Here is a 21,404-nt window from a genome sequence, read left to right as displayed (position 1 = left end):
CTGTTAATAAATTATCATTGCTTGATCAGATGTGCAATCAGGTGAAATCAACAAACTCAGCAGGAATGTCAACAGACGTGAATTGTGCATCTGGAAATATGACTATGTACAAATTTACAAGATGTTTGTTCTGTATATGTATTTATTATGGTTAATGTGGACTAGGGCAGCACGGTGGTGTAGTGGTTAGCACTGTCGCTTCACAGCAAGAAGGTTCTGGGTTTGAGTCCAGCGGCCAACGGAGGCCTTTTGGTGTGGAGTTTGCATGTTCTCCTCGTGTCTGCATGGGTTTCCTCCAGGTGCTCTGGTTTCCCCCACAGTCCAAAGACATGCAGGTTAGGCTAATTGGTGGCTCTAAATTGACCGTAGGTGTGAATGTGAGTGTAAATGGTTGTTTGTCACTATGTGTCAGCCCTGCAATGACCTGGCGACTTGTCCAGGGTGTACCCCGCCTCTTGCCCATAGTCAGCTGGGATAGGCTCCAGCTTGCCTGCAACACTGTACAGGATAAGCGGTTACGGATGATGGATGGATGTGGACTGGACAAAACTGATACTCACTCCTAGAGCATGAAATTAGCATTACTGATTGTGGATATTAGCATATTAACTATTAATTAACTACATCGGCTAGTATTTTACATTTTTACCTGATCAGTAAATGAGTGTGTACACACTCAATTCAGTCTGATTCTTAAGGCCAATTTATGCTGACAACCTAGTCCTCGCAGATGGCATCGCAGATGGTGTCTGCGAAGCCCCCCCCCTTCGCAGACGCTCTGCGCGCACCTCCCAAAAATTGTGACCACCGCACACAGCCTCGCAGACAGCGTCACAGACAAGAGGGCTCTGATTGGTCCACTCTACATCCACTGTACACACACTTCCGCTTCCCTACTTTCCCGGTTAGGTTTGTTTTCACGACCGCCATTTTTAAAAACACGAGCGAAGATGGAGCAGCACGAAGAGAAGTTGATCGAGGAAGTGAGGAAGTACGTACATCTATACGACTCCAGTTCTAGTCATTATAAGTAACTGGAGGATAAACACTCCACTAACCACACCCACCAACTACTCCTAGCGATTTCGCGACTTCGCGCCCCCTTGCGTTGTGGCGGTGAATAACATCGCGCACGCCTATTACTCCCCGCTCAACGATAAATTACAACTGTCTGCGAAAAGCTATCTGCGAAAGCCTTGTCGCAAGAGCATGCAGAGGCCTTTATAGTAGTTGTCTTGCCTTACTTAAGTTTCACTGTTGGTTTATCTCATAGCCATAAAGTGATTTGTGGCTCATCTGTTCTGAGTTTTGTTTAGTTTAGCTTAACCATTTGGTGTGAAAATACCAGGTCAGGCAGCAACAGAAAAGTCAGCATGAGTGTCAAATCTTTAATGGGGAGCAAAAAGGGGGGGGGGACCAAAGATGCTTGTGGTAAAGCTACAATTTTGGCAAAATTGTTGGTGAAAATTATGAAGTGAAAAAAAAACTGTAGAAGCCTGTCATCACTTTATTTGAACAGGATTGATACTTTGGAGGGAAATTTACAGTGCTGCTTAACCAAAAAAGGTATGTTTACGCTATACTCCATATCATATGGTGTTATGTAGTCTATAAATGTAGACCATTTGAACATGGCTATAGTAGTCTTCTTGCATGTTAGGGGTGGCACGGTAGTACAGGATCCATGGTTCAATCTCGAGCTTGGGTTACTGTCTGTGCAGAGTCTGATATGTTCTCCCTTTGTCACACCTCCAAAACATGCAGGCTATGCTAAGTTGCCTGAAAGAGTATGTAAATGTGTGTGCATGCTTGACTGGAGTCTCATCCAGGTTGTATTCCTGTCTCACAGCCAATATTCTTGGGATAGGCTCCAGATTCCACAACCTTAACCACTGACCTGTACAAAGCAGTTACTGACTATAAATGAATTAACGAATACACGTATATATAGAGGCGGCACGGTGGTGTAGTGGTTAGCACTGTCGCCTCACAGCAAGAAGGTCCAGGGTTTGCGGCCGGTGAGGGCCTTTCTGTGTGGAGTTTGCATGTTCTCCCTGTGTCTGTATGGGTTTCCTCCGGGTGCTCTGGTTTCCCCCACAATCCAAAGACATGCAGGTTAGGTTAATTGGTGGCTCTAAATTGAGTGTGAATGGTTGTTTCTCTTTTTGTCAGCCCTGCGATAACCTGGCGACTTGTCCAGGGTGTACCCTGCCTCTTGCCCATAGTCAGCTGGGATAGGCTCCAGCTTGCCTGTGACCCTGTAGAACAGGATAAGTGGATGTGTGTGTGTGTGTGTGTGTGTGTGTGTGTGTGTGTGTGTGTGTGTGTGTGTGTGTGTGTAAATATCAAAATTTAATACATATAGTACAATACAGTTACATTTCTAGTGATGATGTTTTGGATAGAGAAAAGGTTTACTGGATACTACATTCAGAAAACAGATTGCTTTTGTGCCTGGTTAAACTGAAGTTAGATTGCATCCCAAAGGACAAATCAATCATTCTATCCATTTAGTGTGTTGTTTCATGAATTTGGATTTTAATAAAAAAAACGATCGATGTTTCATTCATCAGCTGCCAAAGTGCCTCATGCTTGTGTCTCTTCTGTGTGTGTGTATGTGTGGTGTGTCAGGTGTTGGACAGAGAAGTGGTGGTTGTGGATTGAGCCCAGGAGGCTGCCATGGAGAGAGTGCAAGCCTCTATGAGCTCCGGCCCCAGTGCACCTGCCCCTAGTAACCCCATCATCACTTCCAGCTCCAGCAGCACCAGCAACAACCAAGGGATGACCAGTGCCAGCTCCATTGTCAGTTCCAGTGTCAGTGCCAGCAGCAGACAGCAGACTCTACCACAGATATCAGTGTATGGGGGAATCCCTGACAGACAGACCGTACAGGTAGGGTGCACGATACACACTTACCTTTCAGCTAAGCTCATGAGTTAAAGGTTTCCTAATAATACAGGCAGTTGTTTCATGTTAGAACCATGGTTCTGAACCTTGGTCTTGTGGTTTGATCAAAATGAGAAGCTGAATGCATTTGGTTTAAATTCCGTGCCTCGAGTTCAGCTGTAAGCACGTTCCTCTAATTTCTTCATGCAGGAGGAGAAACTTTGTGTTTGAAGATTTTATTTTCCAACACTACTCTTAAGACTACATCAAGCAATTATATTTGTGAAAGAAAGGTTTTTTTAGGAAAGAACTCAAAGAAGAACTCTGCAAGTAACCAACTTTCTGTCATGCTCCTCTACTGCCCTCTACAGGTAGACAACCAACATTACTCTTTAGTTTTCCAACTCTTTAATGATAGTGGAGCATCCTAATATGACAGCAAGTGGGGGGGGGATTGAATATATGAGCAGGTTACTTTTTAACAGCTTTTCCTTTTTTATTTTATAATTAGTTTGTGTTAATAATGCAGCATTAGCTTTATTAGGTTCACCTGTAAAGCACCTTATAGACAGATATACATTTATAGGCAATGCACAGACATCAGTGTAAACTCAAATAATAGTCTAATAATAATAATTATTATTATTAATTAATTAATTATACACTGTGGTGTAGTTGTTAGCACTGTTGCCTCACAGCAAGAAGGTTCTGGGTTTGAGCCCAGTGGCCGGCGGGGGCCTTTCTGTGTGGAGTTTGCATGTTCTCCCCGTGTGTGCATGGGTTTCCTCCAGGTACTCTGGTTTCCTCCCACAGTCAAAAGATATGTGGATTAGGTCGATTGGCTACTCTAAATTGCCCATAGGCGTGTATGTGTACCTGCCACCAGATGAGGGTTTGGATCCTTCTGGTGTGTTATAATCACCCAAGAGAATTCAGGGAAGCTAGTTGATAGCTTCCTGGATCGCCAACCCTCAACTATGAGGATGGCAACAGACAGACAGACAAATAACAATAAAAAATAACAGTCGAATATTAAGGCACATCAGATTATTGTCTAATAATAAGACAGATTTAATAATTGTCAAATAATGATTGTAGTCAAATAATAAGACATCAAATAATAATCACATATGACAAATCAGTAATAATCAAATAAGATGTCAAATTATTTTCAAATGAGACAAATTATAATCAAATAAAAATAGAAGTCTATTAGTCAAATATAAGACAATTCAAATAATAATAATAATAATAATAATAATAATAATAATAATAAGCAAATAAAAGATGAGTCACTTTTTGTTAAAGTGAAAATATTCTAATTGTTATCATTAAGATATCTGAATTTTTGATTACTTTCAATAATTACAAATCTTATACTTTTTGAGATTGAGACTGAATGCTGGTTTGAGCCTGAACATTTTTCTGCAAAATATTAAGGTCAGCTTGCTATGGCTTGAAAAAGTGGCTTAGCATTCAGACCCCTCTATGGGGATTTCGAACAGGAACCTTAACAGATTGCTGAGCTATTTCAGTTTTAGCATTAGGCTCCAGGTATTTGTTCTAATATTAATGATACTCAGTGGGAAACGTATTCAGGTATCTAAGTTTTCATTTCTGGTTGTTTGGGTGAACAATGATCCAGTTTTGAAGAACATTACGTGTTACTGTAATGCTGCGATTGACTTCTCATCTCATCTCATTATCTCTAGCCGCTTTATCCTGTTCTCCAGGGTTGCAGGCAAGCTGGAGCCTATCCCAGCTGACTATGGGCGAAAGGCGGGGTACACCCTGGACAAGTCGCCAGGTCATCACAGGGCTGACACATAGACACAGACAACCATTCACACTCACATTCACACCTACGGTCAATTTAGAGTCACCAGTTAACCTAACCTGCATGTCTTTGGACTGTGGGGGAAACCGGAGCACCCGGAGGAAACCCACGCGGACACAGGGAGAACATGCAAACTCCGCACAGAAAGGCCCTCAACAGCCACAGGGCTCGAACCCGGACCTTCTTGCTGTGAGGCGACAGCGCTAACCACTACACCACCGTGCTGCCTATGCTGAGATTGACTTGCAGAATTAATTTGGATTGTCTGAATTCAAGTAGCTTATCAAGTAAGAAAAATAATGTCAGTAATTTAGAGAATCCTCTATTCTATTTTTCATATTTTTTAGTTTCGTGATAGCACCTTAGTCTTTTCCTTAAAGGGTACTTGTACAGCAATTAAACATGATTGATACTGATAATACAAGCCCGAATTATAATAATGCACACAAGTGCAGATACTTCAGATCATTAGTATCTTTAAGTGCTTAAAAGTCCAAAAACACATCGAGTTTTATTGCACATGGGCAACCAATATGGTGTCTAGGATGTGACGTAAATTCGTTGATAGGCAGGTACCAGGAGTTAAGTGTAGCTGATGAAAACATACTTGTTAGCCTGGATTTAGTCAGATGAAAAAGAGTTATCTTCAAGTCAGTATGAACAGGGGAGAAACTGGATAACTGGAAAAAGGACTTGGAAAAAGGACTCACTGCAGCTGGTAAATAATTTCAGCAGCGAATCATCAAATGATTCTAATGATGAACCAGGGCTGCCAACTTTTCGAAATTCCTTGGAGTGAGATTTTTTTTTTGGGGGGGGGGGTCGACGGCAAAATTTTTCCGCACACCATGCAGTAAGTGGGAATTTTGTATTCAGTTTGATATTCACTTGTCCCCCTGCATTCTGGTGTTTTGTTTGTGGGTCGACCAGCTGGAGATGGACAATGGGGGGGGGGGGGGGGGTTGAGATTTTGGATTTAGTAGATGTTCCTGCATTCTGGTGGACTTTTGGAGTGGCCTGCTGTGCCATACCTACATTCTTACACACCCTGACTTGCCAGGCCTTCAGCTTGTGGCCAACAAAAGCACCAAGTTTTGGCTTAAAAGCCCCCATACTAGAAAACTACAGATGACTGCCAATGTTCCTGTAGCCCTATAGACCTGTGTTTCAGATTTAAAGGCAAGTTCATGTTTGAAAATATTTCATCAGCTAAGCCTAAACACCTTCTGAATTGAAACTAAATGTTAAGTTTTTAATAACTGTTGCAAAAAATAAGATTGTCCCTCACTGACTATTCATTATGCATTTAAGGGCTTTCCCCACCACTGGGTTCAGCAGAAGATTGGCATGGGGAAAAATATCAACAGCGAAAGAACAAATAAAATGCTTAAACAGTAAGCAAAATGTGCATGTGCTACAAGAAACATTAAAATGATTACGTTTGAACAGTATTGAAACACAAAAAGCTGAACCTTGGCCATAGGTGGGAATGTGCACACAAAGTTGGGCTTAAAATTTTTGGTCATACTTAAATAAGCTATATTAATATATTTCTTATTAATTTATTTCTTATCTATGTTTCTTCTTAGTAATAGAGCATTCGTCAGGGCCTGTTATCTGACAAACATTCTCTACCTGTCTTGCCCTCTTTGAAACCCTGTCTCTTCAGTATATTGTTCTCTGTCTTTTTTTTTAATTATTCACAAGTTCAAGTTCTTTGATATTACAGGTGACCATGCTTTATTTACTTTAACTGAGCAATTACATACATCATAAGTAATTAAAAATAAATACCCTGTAAATAAACAATAGGTATGGTGGCTAATGGCTCTTCTTGCATTTGTAATATCTCTTACTTGCTTTATTTTACAACATTTCCAGTATGGCTTCAAATAAAGTCATAAAGTATGATAACATACAGTAAACAAGCTAAAAATGCACGTTAATAAACGTGTGCTAAGGAGGTGCTCTCCCGTGCTGCTTGTTGGGGAAGATAGAGGCTGTGGCACGGCAGGAGGCCTATAATGATTTAGCATGCCTAGTACACAGCTCTCGATATGGCATTAAATATTCTCACAACACTTATAGGCTAAAACGATTAAGAAACTTTATATAAGTTCATAATTATGCCAGTAACACCACACATTGGCGTGCATATGTACAAACCTGTCTGAGACACCCGTCTTCAACTCGGATACCTTCTTCTCTCTCCTCTTCCTCTAAATTGACGGTAGGCAATTATCCAACTTCCAGCGAGTGCAGCATCATTAGATGCGCCACCTACCATAGGGGAGTGTGTACAGAAGGGAACACCTCTCTGCCTGTTTAGCCGTGTGTAAGGCGTAATTGATCAATCGCAAGTGGTTGGCGTGACGCAATGGGTAGCGTAGATCAGATAGATAAACTAGATTTTTTTCTAGCGTGAGAAATCGGAGGTATGGTGTGTGAGCGTGTGAAGACAATCAAATGCGTGTGTCTCACGCTCATTGCATGAGAGTTGGCAGCCCAGGATGAACTCAGTGGTGCTTTGCAAGTCCAAAGGAATGCAGGACAAAGGGTTTGACAGCTATCTGGTGCCAATGTGGAAAATGTGCCAAGCAGAAAACCGACACTGAATGTGTTTGTTGTAAAGGGCACGAACTTTTATGCAGTATAATACAGGCATAGTCATTGAATTGTTTCATGGATAAACCCAGTTTGGAAATGTATGTTGCACACAAGCGTGCATTGGAAATGGACTATATACAGACCATGATAGCCAGGCATGTGAGAGGGCCAGCACCAGATGGAGAACTTAAGCAGCCTGGTATATGTACAAACTCAGTTTGTGCGCGTGTTTATGTATATGGGTCTGTCTCAGAAATTGGGTACTGTGGGGGTACCCCACTAAATATACTCAGTCAATAAACTATATGGTTTTGAATGGTGATGTTGGTTTTAATTTGAAATAAAATGATGAAAGAAATAATCCAGATAAAACTAAATCTTTGATGTGAATACTCTATTCAGAATTTGGCAAAAATTCTGCAAATTTGTGGAAAAATGGCAGCTTGATCTGGGACATGATAAATGGTTGACTACATCGCATTCCCTTAAAAAGGTTGTAGTCCACTGAAAAGTCTACAGTTATCACTAACTGTATTTTAAGTTGTAACTTTATACACCTAAGGATTGGTGTGCTCACAGAATAATCATAATCGTAATAAACATCATGCAAAATATTTGATCACCGTTGTAACTCCATTTTCCGCATACCCAAAACCAATACGATTGTGTGTTTTGATCTAAACGGAAAGCCTCAGGGTCAAGGTCACGACCTCACCAAAAGTAGTAACTTAAAATCACTACGCCATATAAAAATTTAGTTATAAATCTGCGATTTTGTTTTTTAAAACGAAAGCTGAAAGTTAGGTATATAATATGTTTCTTACAGACTGTGTTACAATGGTAGCTGTATGAATTTCTGAGCTATAAAATGAGTTGTGGTCTATTTTTTACCGTAGCGTGTTATTTGTGTGCGGGGAAGGACACACATTAACAATTTGCATGTGTAGAATGGAATTTTCCACTCCAACAGTTAGAAGTTGATCGTGCTTCCATTTGCGGTCTTTCTGTTACGCGGGTGATCTGTTTGGACGTTATCACTGAAAAGGTGAGTGACAGTTTTATTTTGTTTTAGTCTTGCAGTATAAGGCAATAGAATGTTTCTTTTTCATCTTACTTTCATATTTCGTAGTGTTTGCATATTTTTGGCCAATATTTTGCAACCATGGTCAATTTAGATTGAACTTTTGATAGAATCTACGGCCAGTCATTTTGCCCCGCCCCCACCTCTGATGTGGTAGTGATGTCCCGTTGCTCGCGCGCCGCAGCAGAGATCCGCATGACCTTCAGCCGGTACAGTCGCTGTTCTTTTACAACCGCCGTTATTCTCATCTTTCCGGTGTGTTCTTGATTTTTCCACTGTGTCCTATTTCGCCATATCAAATACCCAAAATGTATCATATTATTCATATTTAAGTGAATAATCAATTCAGTCATCATAACTTGGCATTTTTAACCCAAGCAATCAAAAAGAGGAAATTTATTCAATATTTTCACTCATCTGTGAAGGAGGGGCTTTAATTCTTCATGATGTAGTTATTTTATATGTAAATAAATTTTACAAAAGCTTTTGAATTGTAATTTAAAAAAATTTCCACCGTGGAGGCCAGATAAAGTGAGATGCTATCTTTATTCTTATTAAACATGACAAAAGAAACATTGAGTGTTAGGTAAATGCAAAAAAAAAAGTAAAATTAGAAAATGTATTTTTTGACCATAATGTCCCAAATGAGAGACCAGTTTCTGAGTCGGACCCATATACGTGTGTCCATACTAGCTATTGCTGGGTTTCACGTGACGTCACATCCGCCTCATCAGTTATTCAAAACTTTATCTGGTGGTCTACCAAAACTCAGTTGACAAGCGTTTGTACGGAGAAGGTGCATTGCTTGCATGAAAAATGCCTTACGCTTGCATTGTTTTAGGTTGTTCAAATCGATCAAACTGTGAAACTGACGAAAGTTTCTTCAGGGTTCCCCGTGACCTAATAAAAAAAGGGTGAATGAACACAGGATTTCACAAAAAGACATTGAGAAAGGTGGCTTTTGAACCTCTCACTGAAATCAAAGGGAGCTGAATTGAAGCATGTTTGAGTTTGCAGTGATCACTTCGTGAAAGGTTTGTATCTCCCCTCTCAGCTACGTCCTTAGTGTTTTCCAAGTACTTTTCTTGCTATGTGTCGTTATTTTACAGTACTTTTTTTCAGTCACGAAGCACTAAAGTCCCCGGCTGTTTCTTTGTTTACTCCTCACAAAGTCCATATGCATGAAGGTCGCGACAAAATTCTTCCCCAGCCGTACAGTTACGATGCGCCGTGATCACTTCTCCGTCTTGTTTAACTAAGATCCAGGTCTTTAAAGGGGTTTCTGAATGATTTTGTGAATGATTTACCTGAGAGATAAGAGCCAACACAAGTGAGAATCAAGCAAACTGTTGTTTGTTTACACTTCAACTTGCAGCGCTTCGTTGTAAAGATGCGACTGAAAAGCTTTAAAAATATCCTTACATTGGCAAAAACAAGACAGGATTCATTCAGCAGTGACTTGATACCGAGGTCCTTTACCCAGCCACATACAAAACGTTGTAAGCCTCCATACTCTTCCACGCTTTCATCTGTTTTGCGGTGTAGAAGGACGTCTGCAACACCAGATAGTTTGAGGTGTCGGAGAGCTCGACTGAAGGGTAGGTTTCGAGATCATATGACAAATCCTTCTTTCCCAGACTGTAGGGGTTGATTCCATTGCACATAGCAATCTTCTGAATATATCTAAAGCGAGCAGTTGCTTCTAGATTACGAGCGTACTCTGATAAGTTATCGCTAGTTGTTCGCACTACGGCAGCTGTTTAGACCACCAGCTATTTCACTTCCGGTAAAACCACTAAGAAAAGTCATGTGACTGAAACCCAGCAATACAGGGAGTAGTGAGTGATTTCGGATACAGGGTACATCATGCTGACTTTTAACACCACCCACAAAATGGCAATATGGCAATACAAAATAATTTTAAAGCACTGCTTCATGCAACACAGTGTGACCATACAGGGGAGTCAAAATGCATTTGTGCAAAATGTGTAATATTTCCAACCTATGTTTATTTTTCACTGCAGGTACCCTTTAAGGATGACTTATTGTCCGTTATGAGCATTTTAAAAGCTATGTCCTGTGCTTATTTTGTGACAAGAAAATGTATCCAAAATTGTGCCTGCAATATTTTTATTGCTTAATGTTGCAAAATAAAAGACCACATGACGTTTAAAGTTATGTTAAATTCATTTTTAATATATAAAGGTAATTAGTATAAGGGACATTCCACCGAATGGGTGCCATTTGCTTGTTGTACCACTCCCAAATAAAACTTAATTTGTTATATCTTTTCAACACTGATTATACTAACACACATATTTAACTATTCAAAATGTGTATTGGTCAACCTCAGGCTACGTTATTTATTTTTTTTTACAAGGTTTGGAAGTCAAAGATGGCTGCATACTCTTTATATGAGTAACAGGACTGAAAGTAACAGGACTGAGTTTTTAGCCTAGGATTAGCTAATACATGGAATTAAGCCACATGGTGTCATCGCTAATAGCATGACCACACTTAGCACATTCTAGTGATTTACCAAAAATCTGTATTTTTAAAATAAACAAATATCATCTAAGAAATAATTTAAGTAACAGGACAGTATGTTGACATTGACCTTATCAGTCAAAGTTAAAAAAATCATCAAATATACAGAAAAGTAAATGAGAGAACTAACTTTTGGTCTTCCCATGGCCTTCAGAAGACACAACTGATGTCACTTCCTGTTGAGCATGTGATTTATGGAATGTTCCAAATTTGTCAGATGGGGTAATATGTTTGGGTAACAGGACTGAGTGAAAACCAAGGGACATGACTAAAATGTGTATTTTAACTAAGATATTGTGGATTTCTTATGAAAAAAAATATATTTAAACCATGGATAGGATATGAAGTCACACAACAGTGCAAAAGAAATACTGTTTCTGAAGGATTTTAATCATAATATGTTAAGTATAAAGTTAGAGTGCGGGGACAGGTAACACATGCTATTTTTCAGTGTTTTAGGTAGTTTTTATTAATCCTTACAATTATATATCTTAAATTTGAAATCAGATCAATGTGCAGGACATTCTGCGTAATAAGGAAATGTATTTTAAAGTACATTTTTATGTGCATTTATACATATAATTTTCTAGGGACGGAAATGGCACCGATTCGGTGGAATGGCTCATAAATACAGTGGCGATGACAGGAAATCGTGCACGCAAGATTTGTACTATTTCTCGATAATCATCTCGGGTAACTCAGCAAAATGGCAGCCAATGGCTCCATCACCGTAAGTGAGGAAGAATTACAAATTATGAAAGAAAATGCTGTTCCTAAAAGCACATAAAATGCTACAAAGTTTGGGCTAAAACTATTCAAAGGTAAGGCGGAATTGTGATTTATTTTGTCTATTAAAAACAAAGTATTTTATGTGACTCAGCATAGATAAGTGAGACAAGTCTGTGCCGCGTTGTTATTACATTTGCATGCCGCTTTTGAAAATTTAAATAATTTTTAAGAAGATTTTTTAAAAATATACGGTAGTCACCTGTGTATTTATGCTAAAACAATTATCCACCTCAGGCTCAGTGAATATGGTTGTAATTCACTGATATTTTCTTTGCCTTCGGGGAATAATTGTTAATTCTTTTTCAGTGGATTGTTTAGCTGGCCATATCTCACACTCTGTGCTACTTTTAAACATTCTCATAATGTTAAAGTGAAGAGTTTCACTATAGTTTAAACAGCTGTCTATGTGTTTTGGAGTGCAGAGGCTTGTTGTGTCTGTTGTGACTGATGATCTGCTGTGAAGGATGGCAGTGACCCTGCATGCCACAGAGCTGCAGACTTGAAACTGTCTCTGCTTCTTGAGTTCATGGGTTCAACATTGACTTCTCTGGTTTGCTAAAGTTTGCCAGATAGCATTCATTAAAGCTTTGATTGATTACTTCCTCAAGGAAAAGAAATAGATCAGTTCCAGTGCTTAAATGTTTTTTTTTTTTTGCATGCTTCTCTCAGAATTTCTGAGTGACACTAGACCAGAGGTGGTACAGTGCAGCACCCTTATAGCACTGTACTAGACCTTATAGCCTTATGCATACTCTATCATTAATAATTCATAAGAGGAACACTTTCTATGAAGTCCATATTCATGTATCATTATAACTCTGAGATAAATCCTTTGCAAGTCATTGTAGATTCCTTGTAAACATTTTATCATTGTTAATAATGCCTCATAAAGCTTTAATACTGTGCTATAAAAAACCCTTGATAACTTATAATCATGTTGCAATGCAAGTGTCACTATTCATTTTAATGCCATGTTGTGTATTGCACTAATATGAATAATTAATAAGCAACTCTAATATTTACCAGCAATTATAAAAACACTAGCAGGTTACCCGGCGTTGCCCGGGTTTTGCAAAATTCTGGGTTGCCCCCAGTCTTTCATGTCAGATTTGGTGAAGATCTGTCAAAAAATGGTGATGTTAACCCAAGACAAACAAAAATCCAAACATCCATCACCCAGGGGCCCACTGAGGCCCAAATATGGAATTTCTAAGTTCTGCCAAATTGTGGCTATTTCCTGTACCTACATGCCAAGTTTAGTGAAGATCTGTTGAGAGTTTGTGTTGATAAATGTAACATGAAAGGCATTGAGGGAGGGCGTGGGTGGATGTTGTGCCCCCCAGGGACCTCCCTGGGGCCCGTACATGAATTTTGTTTATATCTGCAAAATTCCGGGTCATCCCCAGACCTACTTGCCAAATTTGGCGAAAATCCGTCAAGAAATGGCAACGTTAGCTCAAGACAAACAAACAAACTTTGCTGCTCATTATATAGATTATGAACATTTCAAATTACATCACTGACTACTTCAAATAAAGTGAACATGTTAATTATTACTCATAATTAAGTCATTTGTAAGGCACTGTTTGACTTTTTAACGTAATATGAAAACACTTAATTCCACATTCATTAGAAAACCACATACAGAGACATTATTGAAGGATGAAAACTTAAATAATAAAGGTACATTATCTCATCTCATTATCTCTAGCCGCTTTATCCTGTTCTACAGGGTCGCAGGCAAGCTGGAGCCTATCCCAGCTGACTACGGGCGAAAGGCGGGGTACACCCTGGACAAGTCGCCAGGTCATCACAGGGCTGACACATAGACACAGACAACCATTCACACTCACATTCACACCTACGGTCAATTTAGAGTCACCAGTTAACCTAACCTGCATGTCTTTGGACTGTGGGGGAAACCGGAGCACCCGGAGGAAACCCACGCGGACACGGAGAGAACATGCAAACTCCACACAGAAAGGCCCTCGCCGGCCACGGGGCTCGAACCCGGACCTTCTTGCTGTGAGGCGACAGCGCTAACCACTACACCACCATGCCGCCTAAAGGTACATTATTTAAGGGAAAAAAAGGATGACTGATTTGTTCAAACACACCTAAACATATCAAGGACACACATGTACTATGTAGCACCTACTTAAACTTTGACACACTCAATGATGACATCATAATTTTTTTTAATGTTAATAAATATAAGAGTTGGTTTATAATTATTCATGGATTTATTTTTATATGTTGTACAGTACACCAGGTTTATAATGCTGTATGAATAAATAATATATAATAATGAATAATATGAATAGTGACGGGCGGCACGGTGGTGTAGTGGTTAGCGCTGTCGCCTCACAGCAAGAAGGTCCGGGTTCGAGCCCCGTGGCCGGCGAGGGCCTTTCTGTGTGGAGTTTGCATGTTCTCCCCGTGTCCGCGTGGGTTTCCTCTGGGTGCTCCGGTTTCCCCCACAGTCCAAAGACATGCAGGTTAGGTTAACTGGTGACTCTAAATTGACCGTAGGTGTGAATGTGAGTGTGAATGGTTGTCTGTGTCTATGTGTCAGCCCTGTGATGACCTGGCGACTTGTCCAGGGTGTACCCCGCCTTTCACCCGTAGTCAGCTGGGATAGGCTCCAGCTTGCCTGCGACCCTGTAGAACAGGATAAAGCGGCTAGAGATAATGAGATGAGATGAGATGAATAGTGACGCTTGTGTAACAACATGATAGATATTATCCATTATTTATAGCGCAATATTACAGTCATATTAGGTATTTATATCCCCCGCTGGCCGAAAGGCCTGAAGGGGGATTATGTCGTGACGATGTCCGTCCCGGGAAGGGTACTCACCTTCTGAAATCAACTCCTCTCACAATTTTTGGAGGAATTTCATGAAACTTGACAGGATTCTTTGTTATATGTCAGTAATACGCATACTGCAATTTCGTTCAATTCAGTCGCATTTTACCAGAGTTATGGCATAGCTGCCAGCGAGGGATATTGTGCTCTCAGAGCACTCTTGTTAGAGTTTATATGAACGTGAGTTTGTCTCCTTGTATATGTGTGTGTCCCCGTGTCCGTGTCCCAGGTGATCCAGCAGGCCCTACACAGGCAGCCCAGTACTGCAGCTCAGTACTTGCAACAGATGTACGCAGCACAGCAGCAGCACCTAATGCTGCAGACGGCCGCCCTCCAGCAACAGCACCTGAGTTTAGCTGCAGTGCAGCAGGTCTCCATACACACACACACACACACACACACACACACATTCAAATGTACAACCCCAATTCCAAAAAAGTTGGGCTCCTGTGTAAAACATAAATAAAAACGATGAATTGAAATCCTGTATTTCAATGAAAATAGTACCAAGACAATATACCAAATGTTGAAACTGTTTTTTTTTTTTTTTTAATATTTTCTCATTTTGAATTTGATGCCAGCAACAGGTTTCAAACAAGTTAGGAGCGGGGCGTGTTTCCTACTGTGTTGCACCACCTCTATTTTTAACACCAATCTGTAAATGTTTGGGGACTGAGGAAACCAATCGCTGTAGTTTTGAAAGTGAAATATTGTCCTTTCTTGCCTGATTTCTCCAGATTCTCTGAATCTTTTAATGATATTATGTACCATAGATGATGTGATCCCTCATTTCTTTGCAATTTTACATTGAGGAATGTTATTTTTTAATTGTTGCACCATTTGCCCTCGCAGTCTTTCACAGAGCAATGAACCCTTCCCCGTCTTTACTTCTGAGAGACTCCGCCGATCTGGGATGCTCTTTTTATACCCAATCATGTTATTGACCTGTTGCCAATTAGCCAAATTAGTTTTTTTGTTTTGTTTTGTTTTGTTTTGTTTTGTTTAACATTACACAACATGTCCAGTATTTTGTTGACCCCGTCCCAGCATTTCTGAAATGCGTTGCTGGTTCTAAATTCAAAATGAGTATATAATTTAAAAAAAAAAAGATTTCTTATTCTAATTGGGGTTGTGCTCAGATATCAGCTCAAACTGTATTAATATACTTTTTATAATGTGTACTAATTACTTATAATGTTATTTATTAAAATACTTTGTTTAATCTTGCAGTCTTCTATATGTAAAGTCCTGACTACATGAAGATGATGTTGTTGTTGTTGGTGGTGGTGGTGGTGATGTTGTACTATACTTGGCTTATATATTAGTGCACACCTCGAGACAAAAGGGCCCCTTAAAGGTTCTTTGGATAATTCAGGTTTTCTTCACTTGGAATCCTATATAATAAGGAACGAAAGAATTTCTAGATTTGTTCCTCCGAGTTCCTTAGATAGAGTTCTAAGTAGAACCTGGTTCTACTTTAACTGCATTCTTCTTCCTATTTAAAATAAACTGAAGGGGTGGGGGGTGGGGGGGTGGAACAATTTCCTGGGGTGATGGGCAGCTAAATGTCCCCACAAGTGATTGATTTTTCCAGCAAATGTTCCACGCATGAACATTTTCCAACATGAGGAGTTTTGCTACATTAAACCAGTGAACCATCTTTTCATTATGTTCCATTATGAAGTCCATCAGTAATTTCCTTTAACCTCCACTCAGCACTGTAGGATTTACCAAACAGTTTGCAAGTTGTTGCAATTGCCAAACAAGAAATCAATTAATGAGCTGAATGTGAATGTGTTTGAACATGAAAGAGTGCTCAAAACAAGGCTGAAGCCTGCAGATACTGTAAATTATATACTTAAAACATATAACTGTATGTTATACAGTTTAATTATAATGCTCTGACTGGCACATTGAGATAATTCCTGTGCCATCTCTGGCTGTTTATCACACCAAGTGTACTGCCCAAAGCCTCACCCAAACCCAATGCATAAACAAATAAATTATTAGTCGCAAAACCACATCCTGTACTTCTGAAACTAAAAACAAGACGACAGATAATCCAAATGGAATTATTTGTGTCGCGTTTGCTGCTAGTGTAAGCTCGTCAAGCACAAGTAAAATCACAGACACATTAGATCATGGTGCCGTTTCTGAAACGTACTATTAAAAATGTGAGTTTGTTGTTTTAGCTGGTCAGCAGTGTTGTATAATTGCATGTAGCGTGATGTGTAGATTAGCATGCCAGGCTGTGAGAAAAAGAGATCTGTTTCCTGCCATGCTTATATACTTTGTGTGGTGGCTTTATCTTGATTAATGAGGTTTGGAGTTGACTCATGACCCTCTCTCTCTCTTTCCCGCTTTCTCTCTCTCTCTTATTCAGGCCAGCATTGTAGCAGGCAGACAGAACTGCAGTCAGAGCGGAGCTGCATCTCAGCACGCCTTATCCTCTCAGACCACAGTAAGCACCATCAATAGTGCCAAAAATGTCTCATTCAGCTGGTCTCCAGTTCCCTGGAGCAAATGACAATAGCATTATCATTCCAGCATACTGCTCTGTAACCATAGATTGTAACTGTACAAGGCCCACATATGATATAGTGTCTTACATAAGTATTCACCCTTCTTAAACTTTTCCACATTTTGTAGTGTTACACCCTGGAACTGAAATGAATTAAATTGGGATGATATACCATGAATCTACACAAAATAGCCCATTATATTGAAGTGGGAGAAAAGCAAATACAGTCTGAAAAATAATTTAGAATTACAAATATAGCAATTTTGATTGAAGTATCCAGGCCATATTGGTGTGAAGCCCCTAAATTAGCTTTGGTGCTACTAGTTTCCGTGACACATCACATAACTAGTTGAACAGAGTTGCAAATAAAGCATAGTAAAATCTCAATATAAATACACCTGTTCCCAGACGAACCCAGAGATTTTTGGAAAAAATACCAAAACTTCATCTCATCTCATTATCTGTAGCCGCTTTATCCTGTTCTACAGGGTCGCAGGCAAGCTGGAGCCTATCCCAGCTGACTACGGGCGAAAGGCGGGGTACACCCTGGACAAGTCACCAGGTCATCACAAGGCTGACACATAGACACAGACAACCATTCACACTCACATTCACACCTACGGTCAATTTAGAGTCACCAGTTAACCTAACCTGCATGTCTTTGGACTGTGGGGGAAACCGGAGCACCCGGAGGAAACCCACGCGGACACGGGGAGAACATGCAAACTCCACACAGAAAGGCCCTCGCTGGCCACGGGGCTCGAACCCGGACCTTCTTGCTGTGAGGCGACAGCGCTAACCACTACACCACCGTGCCGCCACCAAAACTTTATTAATAATAATAATAATAATAATAATTTATATATAGTTCAACTTGTATAGCACCTTTCTCACACCCAAGGTTGCTTTACAATTACAAAAAAAAAGTCCACCAAAAGAGGGTCAGGATGTAATTCTAATGGTGTAACTACCATAGTCCCACCAAAAGGTGCACAAAGGCATTTCCCACACTGCCTGCAAAATCACTGCAATGCCACCAGGCAATATCGCTCGGAACACCGCGCCATGGATCCACAAAGCAAGCCCAGAAGCACCACCGCACATAGCACTGGTATGTCCCAAACCACCTGCATAGCCACCGGGCAACATCGCTCGGAACACCGCACCAAGCACAGAAGCACTGCCACACAGCACGCTGGACAGCCCTGATGTTAAAGAGAGCAACAAGCTCACTGCAGTCCACAGCAAGGAGCACAGGCATCACCCATGGTGGACCAAGGCCTGAAGGAAACCGATGCCCAAACCTGGGTCCAGAGCTACACCACAACCGGTGGACAAAACATTCAAACAAAGAACAAACATCAAACTGTACAAACACAAAAAAAGGGGGAAAAAAATAAAAATAAAAAGCTCCAGTGAGAAGCGGCAGCCAAAATGCACACAGCGTACTCTCAACCAGAAACGGAAAAAAGACTATGAAGATTATGAAGACTAAGGAGGTATCAAAAAAAAATTCCTGGGCAAAGTTCTGGAAACGGTATTAATCAAAGTTTGGTTATAAATAATATCTAAGACTTTGACCAACCCACAGAGCATCCCACTCAATTTCCCCTCAAACTCAATTTCCCCTCTGGATTATGGAAGTAGTTCTGATTCTGAGCAGCATTAAATCCAATGTAAAATGGAAAGAATATGGCACATCCATGACTCTGCAAAGAGGAAGTCGTCCACCAAAAGTAAATAATGAAGACACTGGTCAGAGAAAACATGGGGGAAGAATGTATTTTTTTTTATTCTTGATATTTCTGTTTTTTTCCATTAGACACAAACAGTTTGTGATGTTTGGTATTTTGTAGGAACATTCTAGTGTTGAGTTGTTGATTGAAAGCGACACTTTTTAATGGGAGACTGAAGGCAGTTGTAGGCAGAGGCGTACAGGTAACTAGGATTTTTCAAAGGGGGGGTCACACACTGACTGGCAGCCTGAGTACATTCTCATTCTCATCTCATTATCTCTAGCCGCTTTATCCTTCTACAGGGTCGCAGGCAAGCTGGAGCCTATCCCAGCTGACTACGGGCGAAAGGCGGGGTACACCCTGGACAAGTCGCCAGGTCATCACAGGGCTGACACATAGACACAGACAACCATTCACACTCACATTCACACCTATGGTCAATTTAGAGTCACCAGTTAACCTAACCTGCATGTCTTTGGACTGTGGGGGAAACCGGAGCACCTAGAGGAAACCCACGCGGACACGGGGAGAACATGCAAACTCCACACAGAAAGGCCCTCGCCAGCCCCAGGGCTTGAACCCAGGACCTTCTTGCTGTGAGGCAACAGCGCTAACCACTACACCACCGTGCCGCCCTCCTGAGTACATTATGTAACAAAAAATAATTACCATTGCTAGTTTTAGGTAGCTTAGAAACCGGCTCTTCCATTGTTACCGTTTCTTCCACATTTTCTTGATGTTGTGTTCTAGAAACGGCACACTAAAACTTAGCTTCGAAGCCACAAAATGCAACTTTGATGGAAAAAAATATATAATAATTTACTGACCACTCTTCACGTCGAAAGAAGGAGGAAAGTTTCGCTTGTTTTGACATGGCGAATTATGAACACAAGAGGAAATTCGCAACTAAAAAGACTGCAGCTACACTGGCAGCTTGACCATGCTTTCTAGTGCGATCATGTTGTGCTTGCACAGAACTGTTTCAGTCCTACGCGCCTTGGCTCATGCGCCTGAAGGTGTGCCTCGGGCTGTGTGCGTGCCTAACGAGCTCCAGCACGCATGACGTTAACAAAGAATCCCTGTCTTTAATCAATGAACTATGTTTAGGCTATTTAAGGACTGCGCCCATGCAAGGACGATGCGAAGTATTACGCCACTTCTAGTGTGCCTTAAAGAGCCTTGTTTCCTGTCCCTGTTCTTGTTGACCTCCTGGTTTTTCGACTCCTGTTTCTTGTCCCTTGATCTTGTATAGTTTTGCCTCTGATATTCTGCCCGCGCCTCGATTGACCTCCTGCCTGTTTCCTCAATTACGACTTTGCCTGCTGTCTCAGACTGTTTACCTGTTGTGTGCGTTTCACGCACTTTATGCTTGTATCGCACTGCGTATTATTTAACGTATCTGCACTTATATCCGCCTCTCCCACACACACTCCAACAAACTGGGTTTTCGCGCCCGAACCACAGGAAGTCCATACAAGGTTATAGACACCCTAATGAGGCTGAGGTGACAATCTAGTCTTAAAAAAAAAAAGTTAGAAAAATTACAGTGGGCGCTTTTCTAACATTCTTATGCGGCTATTGAAAAATTGTATGGTCCGACAAAGGGGGGCTCACAGGCACCCCAGGACCCCCCCAGCTACGCCTCTGGTAGGGCAGTTGTTTAGTATGTGCAAATACAGTATATCATGCAAATTCAAAGCTATCACTGTTACATTCTTACAATAAAGAGTTAGGATGAGACAGACATGAGAGAAAGTCTTACCAAAGTTGTTCTTATGTAGTTTATAAAGCAGTTACCGGTTCCTTGCACCTTTTCTGAGGTTTTGTGGGGTTTTTTTTTATGTTTTCAAATGGATACGAGGTATTTCTTTGTTTAGTTTTGAGCTATGTTGAGCAATGAATTTTATAAATTCATTTGAGTGAAGAATTATGAAAGTGTTATTCTTTTGCAAAATGTATTGCTTGCCCCAACAACTGCCCTTAGACTTCCATTCTAAGTGTATTCAGTGGTTTTCTCATTAAAGGGAACTGTTCACATTTTTACAAGTGATGCTAGATAGACATCAGGTGGGAAAAAATGTTTGGAGCATTCCACTGATTAACCCTTTGATGCAAAACATATGCACACCCCTTCTAATGCACAACATGGGTCAGAAATGACCCGCATTCATTTTCCAGGTTATTTCATGCTGACTGAGTTTTTCTTTGCTCTATCTTTTGAAATCAATTTATTTTATGATTGAATATTCCAAGTATTCTTTAAATATCTTGTTTTTAATTACCACAAATCATTAATTTAATTCTTTCTTTCCTACTTTATGAATAAAAATACTTTTTATATTACTACACATGGGTCATCCAAGTGTGATTTAAAATTAAATGTCTTAATACTATAATAATAATTTGTAATTACTTTAGCTGTGAATGGGGCCAGTTATTTATTTATTAACTATGTAGTTAGCTAAGCCAACTACAATAAAATTAGATAACTAAAGTAGAATCTGTCAACAGCTCGGTAGCTAATAGTAATT

The 21,404-nt window shown here is 40.3% G+C and overlaps 1 protein-coding gene across 2 annotated transcripts in view; it reads left to right on the top strand.

The window, feature by feature from the left end:
* Window positions 1-21,404, top strand: part of phc2a (polyhomeotic homolog 2a (Drosophila)) — a 110,553-nt gene that overhangs the window by 38,768 nt on the left and 50,381 nt on the right. For both annotated transcript variants that reach the window (XM_060938265.1, XM_060938264.1), the window contains exons 2-4: window positions 2,632-2,892; window positions 14,846-14,986; window positions 17,000-17,077. In XM_060938265.1, the coding sequence (XP_060794248.1) occupies window positions 2,680-2,892; window positions 14,846-14,986; window positions 17,000-17,077 (432 nt within the window). In that variant the 5' untranslated portion in view covers window positions 2,632-2,679. The remainder of the gene's footprint in view (window positions 1-2,631; window positions 2,893-14,845; window positions 14,987-16,999; window positions 17,078-21,404) is intronic.

Source organism: Neoarius graeffei, chromosome 13, assembly GCF_027579695.1.
Source record: "Neoarius graeffei isolate fNeoGra1 chromosome 13, fNeoGra1.pri, whole genome shotgun sequence".
Classification (NCBI taxonomy): Eukaryota; Metazoa; Chordata; class Actinopteri; order Siluriformes; family Ariidae; genus Neoarius; species Neoarius graeffei.
Note: the sequence above shows the minus strand (reverse complement) of the source record. Positions and strands in the feature narration are given on the sequence as shown.